At 31.9% G+C, this 12,015-nt stretch overlaps 2 protein-coding genes and 1 pseudogene across 4 annotated transcripts; 2 read left to right on the top strand and 1 right to left on the bottom strand.

Annotated features, from left to right (window-relative positions):
- The first annotated feature begins 1,638 nt into the window (after positions 1–1,638).
- On the top strand, positions 1,639–6,281 carry LOC8269788 (lysosomal Pro-X carboxypeptidase). 3 transcript variants are annotated; one of them, XR_007216620.1, is made up of 11 exons: positions 1,639–2,170; positions 2,258–2,444; positions 2,546–2,679; positions 2,761–2,873; positions 2,954–3,077; positions 3,343–3,519; positions 3,622–3,777; positions 3,979–4,058; positions 4,137–4,186; positions 5,287–5,477; positions 5,921–6,281. XR_007216620.1 is itself a non-coding variant. In XM_048376604.1 (10 exons), the coding sequence occupies exons 1-10, from the start codon at positions 1,736–1,738 to the stop codon at positions 5,424–5,426; spliced, it is 1,596 nt and encodes a 531-aa protein (XP_048232561.1). In that variant the 5' UTR covers positions 1,639–1,735; the 3' UTR covers positions 5,427–5,845. The 3 variants fall into 3 exon arrangements, 2 of the variants coding, with proteins under 2 accessions (XP_048232561.1, XP_048232562.1); XM_048376604.1 differs by lacking the exon at positions 5,921–6,281 and having other exon boundaries at positions 5,287–5,845; XM_048376605.1 differs by lacking the exon at positions 5,921–6,281 and having other exon boundaries at positions 1,640–2,170; positions 3,343–3,492; positions 5,287–5,845.
- LOC8269789 (germin-like protein subfamily 1 member 13) lies at positions 6,205–7,221 on the bottom strand. Its single transcript, XM_015726261.3, has 2 exons — positions 7,022–7,221; positions 6,205–6,918 (listed from the first exon to the last, which is right to left on the bottom strand). The coding sequence occupies exons 1-2, from the start codon at positions 7,143–7,145 to the stop codon at positions 6,371–6,373; spliced, it is 672 nt and encodes a 223-aa protein (XP_015581747.1). The 5' UTR covers positions 7,146–7,221; the 3' UTR covers positions 6,205–6,370.
- A 1,209-nt stretch (positions 7,222–8,430) lies between these two features.
- On the top strand, positions 8,431–9,865 carry LOC8269791 (annotated as a pseudogene).
- Positions 9,866–12,015: the final 2,150 nt, after the last annotated feature.

Below are 12,015 nucleotides of genomic sequence, written 5' to 3'. Positions count from 1 at the left end.
AACTATCCTGTTTTTATCCTAGATAGTCTGGTTTGACTTTGAGTTGATGGAGTGAATGAAAGTAGCTGAATAAGATAAAAAAAATGACTAATGTTATTAATTTAGGCCTTAGAATTATCATTTCAAAAGCCTAATGGGTTCTTATGCGCAAGTCAAATTCATCCTACCCAAATATCATGACCATAACACTTAAAACTATACAATATAGTTTAGCCTAATTGGTATATAGCAGCTTCTTTTGTGATAGTGGCTCTCCACGTACAGGTGCAAAGGAGCCGAGCCGAGCTTTTCAATATTCAGGCTTAACTCGTAAAAATTCAACTAAGCTCAAGCTCTGTTTGAGTTTGATAATTTTTATATTTTAGAGCTCGAGTTTGACTCATTATAATTTTGATATGCTCGACCTCGGCTCCTAATTGGCTCGATAGTAGATATAAACGAGTCGAACTCGAGCTCAACTTGATATTTATATAAACGAGTTAAGTTCGGGCTCAGCTCGATTTCAAGTTCGATTTCAAGCTCGTTAAGCAAACTCGATTTTAACTCGTTAAACAAACTTGATTTTATCAAATATGTAGCTATAAATTTTATAATTATAAATAAATTATACACAAATATAAAATATTCATATAAATCAGAAACTAAAATAATTAAATCAAGCTCTTAATAAGAAAAAGAGTTCAACAAACTCCATAGTATTCTATCTCAAACTCGTTTCAGATTTATTTATAATTCAATCAGGACTAGGGGTGCAAACGAATCGAGCCTAGCTTCATAAGCTTCATATTAAGCATATTAAACAATCATTTTATTAAATTAATAATAAATATATAATTTTTCCAATTTTTAAGATAATAGTATTTTTAATTAAGGAATAAAAAAAGATTTCATTTATTTTGAGGACAACTTTAGATTTTTCATTTTCCTCTATCTTGCCTTATTTTTATGGGAAACTAACGGAAAATACCCCAATTATTTTACTTATTTTATCTTTTCCTTTTATCCCTATGCTTTTCCTCGCAAACATGTGTATTTCTCTTCAATTCTATTCTATTAATGGTTGTGTTAAAGTTTACACTTTTTTTTAGTAAACGCCTTTACTTTGTGAAAAAAGAAAAAAAAAATACTAAAAATACCAAAAAATTTCTGAAATAATTGGAGATTGATAATTAAGCTCTTATTATCACTCAAATTCACTGTTTATGTTTTATAAAAGATATAAATAAATCCATTTGTTAACAGGACTGAATTTTCTGTCAACTAGTTGTGTGATTAATTTTTCTATAATGTTAGTACGAGCATATCTTTTTAATAGCAAAAGATGCTCCACTTATAATGATGCAATATTTCGTTTAATTACAATAATAACTCGATATGAATAACTTTTATGAGCTAAAACGTACTATAAAAATTAAAAGGTGGCTAAATTGGCTCCTATCAGAAAAATAGGTCCCCCGCCTAGTTGATAGAAAATACAGTCTTGTTAAGTTTTGGACCTATTTGGATTTTTGTAAAAGATAAAGGGTAAAATTGAATTAATTTGTTGAATAGAGGTCTAAATGTTCATCAACAAATAGTTTAGGAGTTTCTTTTTACCTTTTACCAAAAAGAAATAAATGGTCAAGTCCACTGCTCAATCCTACACTAGCAACCATTTGAACCCCCCACCTTCTGTTCAATTTTCAACGACTTGCCACTAGGATAGAAACTGAAAGAACTGAGAACCTCCGCTAAAATGGCAGCCCCTACTCTCCCTAATCTTCTACTTTCTCACGCCTTCCTCCTCCTCCTCACCATCATCACCACGACATCCTCACCATCACTCGCATCTCAGCCATCCAATTTTCATAGGCCCCCACGTTTCCTCGGGAAATTCTCACACAAAATCAAACCTCCTCCTCCTCCTCCTCCTCATCATCATCATAATTATCAACAATACCGATATGAAACACGATACTTTTACCAACGACTCGACCACTTCAGCTTCTCAAACCTCCCGAAATTCCCGCAGCGGTACCTCATTAACTCCGACAACTGGTCGGGTCCCGATAAACTAGCCCCTATCTTCCTCTACTGTGGCAATGAAGGCGATATAGTATGGTTCGCCGAAAATACAGGATTTGTTTGGGAAATCGCGCCTCGTTTCGGCGCCATGGTCGTTTTCCCTGAGGTCAATATCGTGTTTCTCAAATAAAATTTTCCGCTTTCTATTCGTTTCCCCTAAAATATTACAAGGAAAATAGTTACTTTCTTGCAGCACCGGTACTACGGCGAGTCGATACCGTACGGGAGTAGAGATGAAGCGTACAAGAATGCTTCTACATTATCATATTTAACAGCGGAGCAAGCGCTGGCGGATTTTGCGGTGCTGATAACTGATCTGAAAAGGAACCTAACGGCTGAGGATTGTCCAGTTGTGTTATTTGGTGGATCCTATGGTGGGAGTAAGTGAATCAAAATTGTCAGGTCATTTAGTTTACGTAATTGAGATGATAGTTAGTGAATGTTAATCGAGAAAAATGATTATTGTTACTCTGATTAACAGTGTTAGCAGCATGGATGAGACTTAAGTATCCACATATAGCGATTGGGGCACTTGCTGCATCAGCTCCGATTCTCCAATTTGAGAATGTTGTGCCGCATGAAATATTTTATGATATAGTTTCTAATGATTTTAAGGTTAGTTTGATTATTATAGACTATTGATTATCTTTTTCTTTTTAAAGAGAAAGGAGTTATTTATTTATTTATTTTTTGCAGCGTGAAAGTAGTAGGTGTTTTAATACTATAAAAGAGTCATGGAATGCAATAGCGTCTGAGGGTTTGAAAGAGAATGGTTTGGTGAAATTAAGCAGAACCTTTCATATGTGTAGGTAAGTTAAAAGTGATTACATTGGTTCTAGTTGCGTACTCGTGCCTCAAGTGATTAGTCGAGTTTGAAATTATTTGACAGCGATTTGAATAGCACGGATGAGCTTGCCGACTGGTTGGAATCGGCTTATAGTTATTTAGCAATGGTGGATTACCCTTATCCTGCTGAATTTATGATGCCACTTCCTGGACATCCAATAAGAGAGGTTACTTTCTATTTTTCCACTTCTAAACTGTCTCATATTGTCTACCCATGTTTACATATCTTAGATTTCAGGAACTGGTGTTCTGGTATTGGCATGGTGCTCCCGATATTTTAATTTATTGATTATATTTAACCTCTTTCTTCATGAGTTTTTGCTATTCTTTATATATATTTCCAAGAGCTTTTATAGACATTCCTGTATATTCTTATGAGTTGTTTCTTTTATTATAAATCTGTACGATCATATGTATATTTCTCTTCTTTAGGTTTGCAAAAGGATTGATGGTTGTCCTGATGGGACTAGCATTCTGGAGCGTGTTTTTGAAGGTGTAAGCGTCTATTATAATTATACTGGGAATGTTGACTGCTTTGAGCTGGATGATGATCCCCATGGCTTGGATGGTTGGAACTGGCAGGTTCAGAAGTGCTTGGCTGTGCTTTTAGTTTGTTTTCTCTTCACGTCTCCCTACTCTCCAATTTGGATAAGCTTCTATTGGTATTTACCCATAGCTTCTCTACTCTGTTGTCTATTTTCAATTCTTTAGGCTTGTACAGAGATGGTGATGCCGATGGCCAGCAGCAAGTATGAAAGCATGTTCCCGACTTATGATTTTAATTACACTTCTTTCGAAAAACAATGCTGGGATGATTTCAGGGTTGTTTCTAGGCCTAGATGGATAATGACTGAATTTGGTGGACAAGTAAGAGCAACAAATAGACCTGGTTCTTATTGTAGTTTACCTAGTTTCATTTCATAATCTCTTTTTAGTTTTTTTGTTTATGCATTTGATGTAATTTTAGTCAGAGATGGAATGGTATGGTTGAGTCTCTTGTAGATGGATAGTTATTGTCTTCTTCTCTTATGCAACATATATGCTGATTTCTTCCCTTTCATTGAGCAGGATATTAAGACTTCCCTGGAAAAATTTGGAAGTAACATCATTTTTTCTAACGGTCTGCTGGATCCTTGGAGTGGTGGCAGGTATATACATAATTTGTTCCCTACACTCGTCATAGATTTAGAATAAGTTCTTATAGCTGTTGATGTTATTTCTTGCAGTGTTCTGCAGAATATATCGGATACAGTTGTTGCCCTTGTTACAGAAGAAGGTAACTTTTAGCTGAATCTTTTGAGCATGAGAAAGCAATCCATGCCTTAAATTTGCAGCCACTTTCTGGAAAATGTTTCATGGAGAAACCTTTCTAATTATGCAATAAGCATAAAAACACTGTCTTACCATATTAGTCAATGAGCTATAATCTTAGATGGATAAGATGAGATGTAATTCCCTGTGTGGTACTTATCCTTTACAAGGGCCTGTTGATATAATTTTGTCTAAACCCTGGTGAAGACATATGGATTACTAGAGAATAGTTTATTGAATAAATGTGAATTGTCTGGTCTAACCATTGACAGTCAGCTAGCCCAGTAGATGTTTCAACATTAATTTTCTTATTAGTTTAGTTTTTGAGTTTATTGATTTTGTTCTTCATTATTAAAGGCGAATGGGTTAGAGAGGGTAGGTTTCTCTGCAAATCGTTTGAGCTCAAATTATTATTGTTCATATCCAGTTAGAATTATTTATAAGGTACTAATCATAAAAATTTCGACATTTCTAGAGAAAAAATAATAAACCCTTGCTTGACTTATCTTTATATTCCATCTACTGATAAAACAAAAAACGACAAACTATTTGATTTTTTTTTTATTAAACAAAAAAAATTGAAATGAAAAACAGAAGCAATTTGAATTATATTTCTATAGGGTATATACTTGACGTTAGCCTACTGATGGCTAGCTATCATAATTTCATTTCCTTCTATCATTTTCTGTATTTATACCGTGTCAATTTCTTGCAAGGTTTATAAGCTATATCCTCAAATAGTCCAATTTTCTTTTGAGTTTTTAGCGGTACTTGTGACTTGATTGAGACTGTTCTAAGGCTAAACCCTGTCTGCTTAATTTGTCATAAGCCATTGGATTTGTGGAATTTAGTCATAATTCTGTGCGATGTGATACTCAACAACTGCAAAAAGTGAATCCAAGTGATGCTTGAGTTGATACGATCTTTTATTGGGTATCCCAACAAGATTATGTTTAATGCTTAGTTAAGTTGATATCTTTTTAAGTGAAATGTGGGACCATATTTTAGCAATTAAACTATGGCGAGTATATATTGCTGACAGACCTTCTATTTACTATGTATCAGGGGCTCATCATATAGACTTGCGTCCTTCAACACCTGAGGATCCTGATTGGCTGGTAGAGCAGAGGGCAACTGAGGTGAAGCTGATTGAAGGATGGATAAATGATCATAATCAGAAAAAAAGAGCAACTTTTGACATGTAGAGGTGATGGACTGCTGTCACTGCTCTAGTGGATCTTTGCCTGTAGATAACTGTAAGCCTTCTTGCTGGCTTACCCTCTGGAATAACCTAAACAAGGATGTTGGACACTTGGGTTCAACTTTTCAGGTGTCTAAACATTGACATAAAAAGGAAAACTACTGTATTGTTCTGTTCTTTTTTTGGCAGCGAAAAATTAGAATCAGCTGCAGGTATATAAAATACAACAATACGGCTGTTTCTTTAACTGTTATCTGCAGAGAACAGGATAAGAGAATCCTTCTGCGGCATGGGTGAGGTTCTGATTATAATAACCACCAAAGGTGTATCATTTGGTCATTTGTATAGTCTCTTAGGGAAACTGGATTGGACAAATCTAAGAAAGTTAAGAATTTTTGAGATCGCTGGAAATTGTTTATGAAATATTGATGTTGAGTCAAAGTTGATTCGAGGTACATTTAGAGCTTGGAAACTTCATGCTTGGATGTTTGCATATAGGTGAGGCACAGATGAAAGAATAGTGAGGCAAGCCTCAAGGTGAGGATCAATACAACCCGATTCAGCTTGGAAGTTGAAAGTAACAAAGCTTTGGTCATTAAACAGGATGGACAATGTATTGAAGAAAAAGTGTTGAAGAGTTTTCACAACTTTACATTTATGAGAATTATGTGGTCTCTACTTTCATGTTGACACGACAGAATTTCTCATCTCCGGTGTATTTCCAGAATTATTCATTCCCAAATGAGCGTCTATTTTGTCATTTCATATACTAGAGATTTGGATCGCTTAACAAACTGCAATATTATAATTTAATGGAAATGAAAGTTGAGGCATGAAAACGCCTCTTATTTTGTTACAACACCATGGTACAATGATCAAAGCAGTATGTGAAGTTGATAAAAATATTATCAATCACATTGTTATTGTATTTCTATGTACGTTTATTGTTTAATGGTTGTTGGTCCAGAATTGTTGCTGAAGATACTTCACCACATTCTTGTCAACTTGGAACGCCTTGGTCAGAACATCAGCGTTAATGGGTGGATTGGATCCGAATACTGCATTTGCAATTGTGATAGCTCCTGGATTTTGGCTGCTCAATCCAGCAAAAGCAACCGCATTAGTGTTTCCAGTGTTGAATTGGAAGTGAATCATACCAATTGGAAACACAAAAACATCTCCCGGTTTCAATGTTTTTGTGATAAGGCGGTTGGGGTTTGATGTGACGAAGCCAACATAGAGGGTGCCTTCAAGGACCACCAGGATCTCAGTGGCACGAGGATGAGTGTGAGGTGGATTTAGTCCATACGGTGCATAATCTATACGAGCTAAGGATATTCCGAGAGTGTTGAGTCCTGGTATTCTGTCAGCATTTAACAGAGTTACATTGGATCCAACTGGATTTGATGTGTCTCTAGGAACGTTGAGACCTGAAAATGAGAAATCATTTGCTGTTGCAAGCTTTGGGTCCTTGCACAATTTCCCATTCACGAATTCTGCATGCAAAGAATAAATCTATTATACTTCATACAATAGAATAGTACCCACAATTCAATACATTGAAGGGAAAAAAGGAAAAGAAAGGAAGAAGGAACATACCGCCATCCTTAGGGTCATTGATGGCAACACAAAAGTCTTGAAGAGGGCTAGGATCAAAGGCCAAGGCAAACGAGGAAGACAAAGCCAGAATGAGGAAAGCTATAAAGAGATGAGCTCCTTTCATGTTGTAATATAATATTAGTCTGGAAGTGTGCTTCAGCTGTTGGTGAGTTGTGGGAAATCTTGCATGGGGAGCAACTGTATTTATAGATGGAAGTCATTGAACTGGTCTCTTCTTTTTCTTTCCTGTTCCCACTGAAGAAACATTCTTTACTCTACAATACATATTTAATTTATATGTTTATCTTCCTTACACGAACACGATCTGCCTTTGGAACTAGTCCTTATTCATTCTTCCTGCTTTCCAATTCTTTGGTTAATTTATAGTCTCCACAATCAAGCTAATTACTTAGGTATATCTTGTATGTATACAGCCACAACATATGGCAAAAAGATTACTGGTATTATAATGCAAAGATATATTCGGATTTTAAATGTTTTATCTTGTATTTTACAACATTATAAAAACTCTGTAAGATGATAATTCAACTTTGAAATTAAGACCATGATTGAATTAGAGCTAGTTTGCCGTTGCTTTTGATTTTTTATATAATTATTATTTTTCAAAAGTAAATTTCAGAAAGCAGAAATAATAATAATAAGAAAGATGTCCCGCAATTGGCACTTACTCGGATTAATTTAAAAGCTACAAGTAACGACATATTTTGGAAGAACTCGAGTACAGTCAACATTGGTTTTTCTTTAGAAAAAAAGAAAAGAAATAGAATGCATTAGCTTGTCTGCAACCTCAAGTTTTGCACTTTGTATATGCAGCTAACTATCTCAATATATATATATTCTAATTTTTCTTATGCGATGACTTGATTTTGTCTTTGAGAAATAGTCAATGACGCATCTGATGGTGCACATGTGGGATATGATTTAGACTTTAGAATTCTTGTTTAAGGACAGATTAAACGAATGAAGTGAGATGGGCTCTGAAGATGTAGAATGGTTACCTTCATGGTTATCTGTTTACTTGTTGGAGGATGAAACTCGCAAAGAATCGGTTAACAGAAGGAGATTCTCTTGCATATTTATGTTATTCCATGCAAAGGTTCTAAATTGATTTTGGCAAAGATAGTGTATCGTTAGCAGATGTTTTCCAGGCAATTTCTTTAAAAAACGTAACTAGGAAAAGGGTTCTCTCTGTAATTGCTAAATGCCAAGCAGCATATGATCTTAAATTTTTCATGGGGAACGTGAGTGATAGGGCAGTTAATTAAAGAGGTCCCACACTTGACAGATATATATATATTCATATATGAAGGATTTTCTTTACAAATTTAATCAATGAAAAACACTGCAACCCTAGCTACTACATGTATTTTAAGCAATCTAGGTGCTTAATTAAATTCTGAACATGTGGATTAAGAAGTTGAATTTGAAGATCAATGGTTGAAACTATCAACCATTGAGGGTCTCTTTATTAATTAGATTGAATTCTTTTACTCTAGACAAAGAAAGAAACACATAAAAGAATTGAAAAGAAAAATAAAGAAAAGAATGACCAGTTCCAAAATTTGTATTGGAAGATAAAGAAAGAATTGCATATAGTAGTTGCAGAATGTTTTGCCCATGAAATTAATTAACTAAAAAAAATATACATAGAGAAGCAATCAATACTAAGTAGAGAGATAACAAAGACTTGTTCAATTACTTTCATCTATAAATACAGCTTTTCTTCATGCAAGATATCATATATATCTTATCCCTTACTTCTAACACACTTCAAGATCATCACTTTTGCTATATATTATTTACAGCCTAATTAATTACGATGAAAGGAGCTCATTTCCTCGTTGCTTTTGCCCTTTTGGCTTTGGCTTCTCCATTTGCCTCTGCCTATGACCCTAGTCCTCTTCAAGACTTTTGCGTTGCCATTAAGGATTCTAAGGATGCTGGTATGTTCAATCCTTCCTTTCGTTAATTTGTGTTTAAACGACAGTCCATTGTAGTTTTACTTTTACTATTAGATGGATTCTGACAAAAGTTATTCGAACTTGAGACTTTCCAGTTTTAAAGCCTGCACTCTGATGCTAAGGCTTGCTGCTTAGTTGTTCGAACAACAAATTTATGTTGAATTCTTCCCATTTCTTTTCTTTTTCTTGATTCTTAACTTTGTTATTCTTGTACACAGTGTTCGTGAATGGAAAATTCTGCAAGGATCCAAAGCTTGCAGCAGCAAATGATTTTTCTTTTTCAGGTCTTAACGTTCCTGGAGACGTATCAAATAAAGTGGGATCTAATGTAACTCTGTGGAGAGAATACCAGGACTTAACACTCTTGGTATATCCTTAGCTCGGATTGATTATGCAGCGTATGGAGGTCTTAACCCACCCCACATTCACCCTCGTGCCACAGAAATCCTAGTAGTTGTTGAAGGCACTCTTTATGTAGGATTTGTGACATCAAACCCAAATCGGCTAATCACAAAAACTCTAAAGCCAGGAGACGTTTTTGTATTTCCAGTTGGTCTGATTCACTTTCAGTTCAACATTGGACATACTAATGCGGTTGCTTTTGCTGGATTAAGCAGCCAAAATCCAGGAGTTATTACCATTGCAAATGCAGTGTTCGGATCTAATCCATCTATTAATCCTGACGTTCTCACCAAGGCATTCCAAGTGGATAAGATTGTAGTAAACTATCTTCAGGAACAATTCTGGACCAACAACCATTAGGTTTTCTATCATTCACGGTTGTAACTTGATAATAAGGAGTGCTTCTCCATGTTGTAATCGGTTTTGGGTATGCTATAGAACATTACAAATTTGATTTTAAGTGCAACTTAATCAAGTTCGATGCCCAAATACTCCATAGGAACAAGTTAAATATTTACATTTGGCTACAATTTATTCGGATTACATCATGAGCAATTTCCAGAAAACTGAAGCAAAATACCTGCAATGCTGAATCGGGCTCATCGCAACTTATAAGGTAATATAATCGAAGAAATTTAAAAACCAAGTTTTCTTATTAAATATTTACTATTAGAATTGGTTATGACTTTTTCCTTATGTCTTTTTGGAAATGGATTAAGAGGAGAGTAACTAATTTATTTTTTAAAAAGAAAAACTGTTCATTTCTTTTCTTTAATTCAATACTAGTGAAAAACGCCAAAATAAAATAGATAATTACAAATGCTTTATAAGGTTCAATATAATTTGCACTTATGTTTTCTAATTTTTAAATATATATTTTTATTTTTTGTTTTGTATGTTGTTAACCGTAATAGTGCTTCTGGTATTAGTATGTTAATTTAATAAATTTTAAGTTGGTTAAAATACTTAGGTGTCAAATTTTACTAATTTAGAATGACATTTTTATCCATATGTGAGTCTATATTAAACTAAAATTTATTTTAGAATAAAATAAAAATATTTTTCACTTAAATTAGGATAAAATTGCAGCACTTTATTTTCTTCTATATAAAAAAATAAATTTTTTTATTTTAAAAAACAATAATAATAATGTAAAATTGAGCAAATTTTATAGCCCTTTTGAGTAAACGTCACTAAATACTAATATCTAAATAGACAATAGTTAGCACGGAAAACAAAAATATATATTGTCAAAAAATAAGAGATATAAGAGCAGGTTATATCAAATCTCAGAAGAATCTTTATAAATTTTCACAAAAAAATATTAATAAAATATAAATTACTAAAATTAAAAGAAAATACTAAACTCGATATCTCAATACCCTGTATTAAATACATCACTATCGAATTAAAACGTAATAATTGAATAACTAATTATTATGCAAGTTAGAATTATCTTATTTCACCATTCGAATAAAAAATAAACTCACTTTTATTGTGATGTGTAGAAATTGACTATGGTGAATTTTTTTTTTAATTTCTTTAGCCGTGTGTTATATTGCTTAATTATAAAATCAAGTTAATATATATAATTTATTATAATTTTTAATATTTAATATTATTTTATAAAATTTTAAAAATAATAATAAACTAACTATTTTTAAATATTTTTAATTTTTAAAATTTTTAAATTTTATTGATGTAATAATATAAAAATTATTGCATATCAAATAAAATTAATATTACTATTTTTAAAATTAAAATTTATTTTATAATTAAAAATTTAATTTATTATTAAATATAATATTAGAAATATAATTTTAAAATATATATTTTTATATTAGAATTATTATCTAATTATGAAATTAATTTATTAGTTAATATAATATTAAAATATAATTGATATGCTATTTTTAAGATAGCCTTAATATTATTATATGATTAGAAAACTATTTATTAGTTAATATAATATTAGAATATAATTAACGTGCTATTATTTTTAGGATAGAATTATATCTTATTAGAAAATTATTTATTAATTAATATAATATTAAAATATAATTGATATCCTATTTTCTAATATTAGAGTACGTGTTTAATTATGAACGTAATTTATTAATCAATAAATTAATGTAAAAACTATAAAATTATACATAAACTTAAATTCTATGTGTTAAAAATTAAAGATACATATCAAACAAATTTCAGAATTCGGAAGTTAATATATATATATATATATATATAAATTAAGTTGAAAGTCAAATTCCAATATCGAAGTTTCATTTGCAGTTCATTTTAAGAAATAAAATTAAGGTTGAAAATATAATAAAAAGAAAAATAAAAATGTGCGATCCTCATTTACTATTGTTTAGGTTATCGAAAACTATTTTAGAAGCAATAATATTATTTTTATCCATGAAAATCACTCATGTATTTTCCTCCTCCTTAAAAAATGAAAAGTATACTTTTATGAAAATAAACTTAAATTAATTATAAATAATTAAAAAAATGAATTAATATTTATCATTTGTATAAATATTAATTTTATATATTTATTGTATATAATAATTATAAGTTAAATATTATTTTTAACTATATTTAAATTTATTA

Source organism: Ricinus communis, chromosome 7 (assembly GCF_019578655.1).
Source record: "Ricinus communis isolate WT05 ecotype wild-type chromosome 7, ASM1957865v1, whole genome shotgun sequence".
Lineage (NCBI taxonomy): Eukaryota > Viridiplantae > Streptophyta > Magnoliopsida > Malpighiales > Euphorbiaceae > Ricinus > Ricinus communis.
The sequence above is the reverse complement of the archived record's forward strand: the minus strand, read 5'-3'. Positions and strand labels throughout refer to the sequence as shown.

Coding starts and splice junctions, on each gene's coding strand:
- LOC8269788 (XM_048376604.1), top strand. CDS start 1,736: ATGGCAGCCCCTACTCTCCCTAATCTTCTACTTTCTCACGCCTTCCTC. Junction 2,445..2,545: donor TGGTGGATCCTATGGTGGGA/GTAAGTGAATCA, acceptor TCTGATTAACAG/TGTTAGCAGCATGGATGAGA. Junction 4,187..5,286: donor TGCCCTTGTTACAGAAGAAG/GTAACTTTTAGC, acceptor ACTATGTATCAG/GGGCTCATCATATAGACTTG.
- LOC8269789 (XM_015726261.3), bottom strand. CDS start 7,145: ATGAAAGGAGCTCATCTCTTTATAGCTTTCCTCATTCTGGCTTTGTCT. Junction 6,919..7,021: donor CAATGACCCTAAGGATGGCG/GTATGTTCCTTC, acceptor CTTTGCATGCAG/AATTCGTGAATGGGAAATTG.